Consider the following 1,154-nt stretch of genomic DNA (forward strand, 5'->3'; position numbering starts at 1 on the left):
CTTAATGAATGAAATGTTGATTAATATCCGGGAACTATAGCATGAATGCATTTTGCTGAAGAGAAATGTTATTTTCTGCTTTCTATAGGTGGTTCTTTTTGAAGGTTGGATGCTTGGCTTTAAACCTCTCCCTGGTGATGTTGTCAAAGCAGTAGACCCACAGGCAAGTTGCTTGTAAAAACCAACTCTCACCATTGGATTCTTTCTAACCTCTTTTTATCTATTTTCTGGGCACATATCCTGATATAATTCTATTTTTCCAGCTTGAAAGCGTAAACAGAAATCTTGAATCCTACTATGATGCATGGGACAGGTTTGTGAACATATGGATAATCATCAAGATCAAGGATCCTAGTTGTGTTTATCAGTGGAGATTACAGGTCTGTCTTATTATTATTATTATTATTATTTTTTTTGGTGTTTTAAACAGTGGAGGAAGGACTGTCCTTTTCTATGTTTTTGCACTTTATTCAAATTTTAGCTAAATTTCAGGCTGAAGTGGCAATGAGAAATGATGGGAAACCTGGAATGTCCGACGAGGAGGTGTGTCTCTTCTATTCTTTACCTTTTCCCCTTAATGGTATTAGTGCATATTTAGACAAGCAAAATTATGTTCAACATAGCTGAAGCTTTGCACCATTACACTCTGTGCCATCAAACTTGATAAACAATAGGATGGGTCAAATGCATAATTTATTTTACTATAGAAAACTTTTGGGTAGGTTTGCTTAACCAAATTTTGATCAAGATGAATTTTTAAATTATTGAATCTGGTTTGAGATACATCCAATACATGAGGAATTACAAAAAAAAATGATTACATTTATCTCAAAACCAATGCAATAATATTGAAACTAAAAGTTTAGTAATCAATTACTTCTCTTTTACTGATTTTACCCATTGAATAAGGCTGGATGCTATTTCTTTTGATTGGATATTATTTCAGGTCTTGGATTTTGTGTCTCGGTATTTACCTGCCTATAATGCATATCTTCCAACCCTGTATTCTGAAGGCCCAAGGGATTTCTTCGATAAGGAACGGCTTCTAGTAATTGATATCGATGAAGGGAGAAATCCCGTATCAGAGGTTTGAAATTTAATGTAATTTAACATTCTGGAATCTAACATTTAGGCTTGCCTAATGATATAACCAT

General features: G+C 33.9%; 1 protein-coding gene across 1 annotated transcript; it reads left to right on the forward strand.

Moving 5' to 3' along the window:
• The first annotated feature begins 87 nt into the window (after positions 1-87).
• Positions 88-1,148, forward strand: LOC110034902 (D-glycerate 3-kinase, chloroplastic-like). Its single transcript, XM_020739141.1, has 4 exons — positions 88-163; positions 264-380; positions 493-543; positions 947-1,148. Exons 1-4 carry the CDS (start codon positions 110-112, stop codon positions 1,091-1,093), a joined length of 369 nt encoding a protein of 122 aa, XP_020594800.1. The 5' UTR covers positions 88-109; the 3' UTR covers positions 1,094-1,148.
• The last annotated feature ends 6 nt before the right edge of the window (positions 1,149-1,154 follow it).

This window comes from Phalaenopsis equestris, unplaced genomic scaffold (genome assembly GCF_001263595.1).
Source record: "Phalaenopsis equestris unplaced genomic scaffold, ASM126359v1 Scaffold194450, whole genome shotgun sequence".
In the NCBI taxonomy this organism is placed as follows: domain Eukaryota; kingdom Viridiplantae; phylum Streptophyta; class Magnoliopsida; order Asparagales; family Orchidaceae; genus Phalaenopsis; species Phalaenopsis equestris.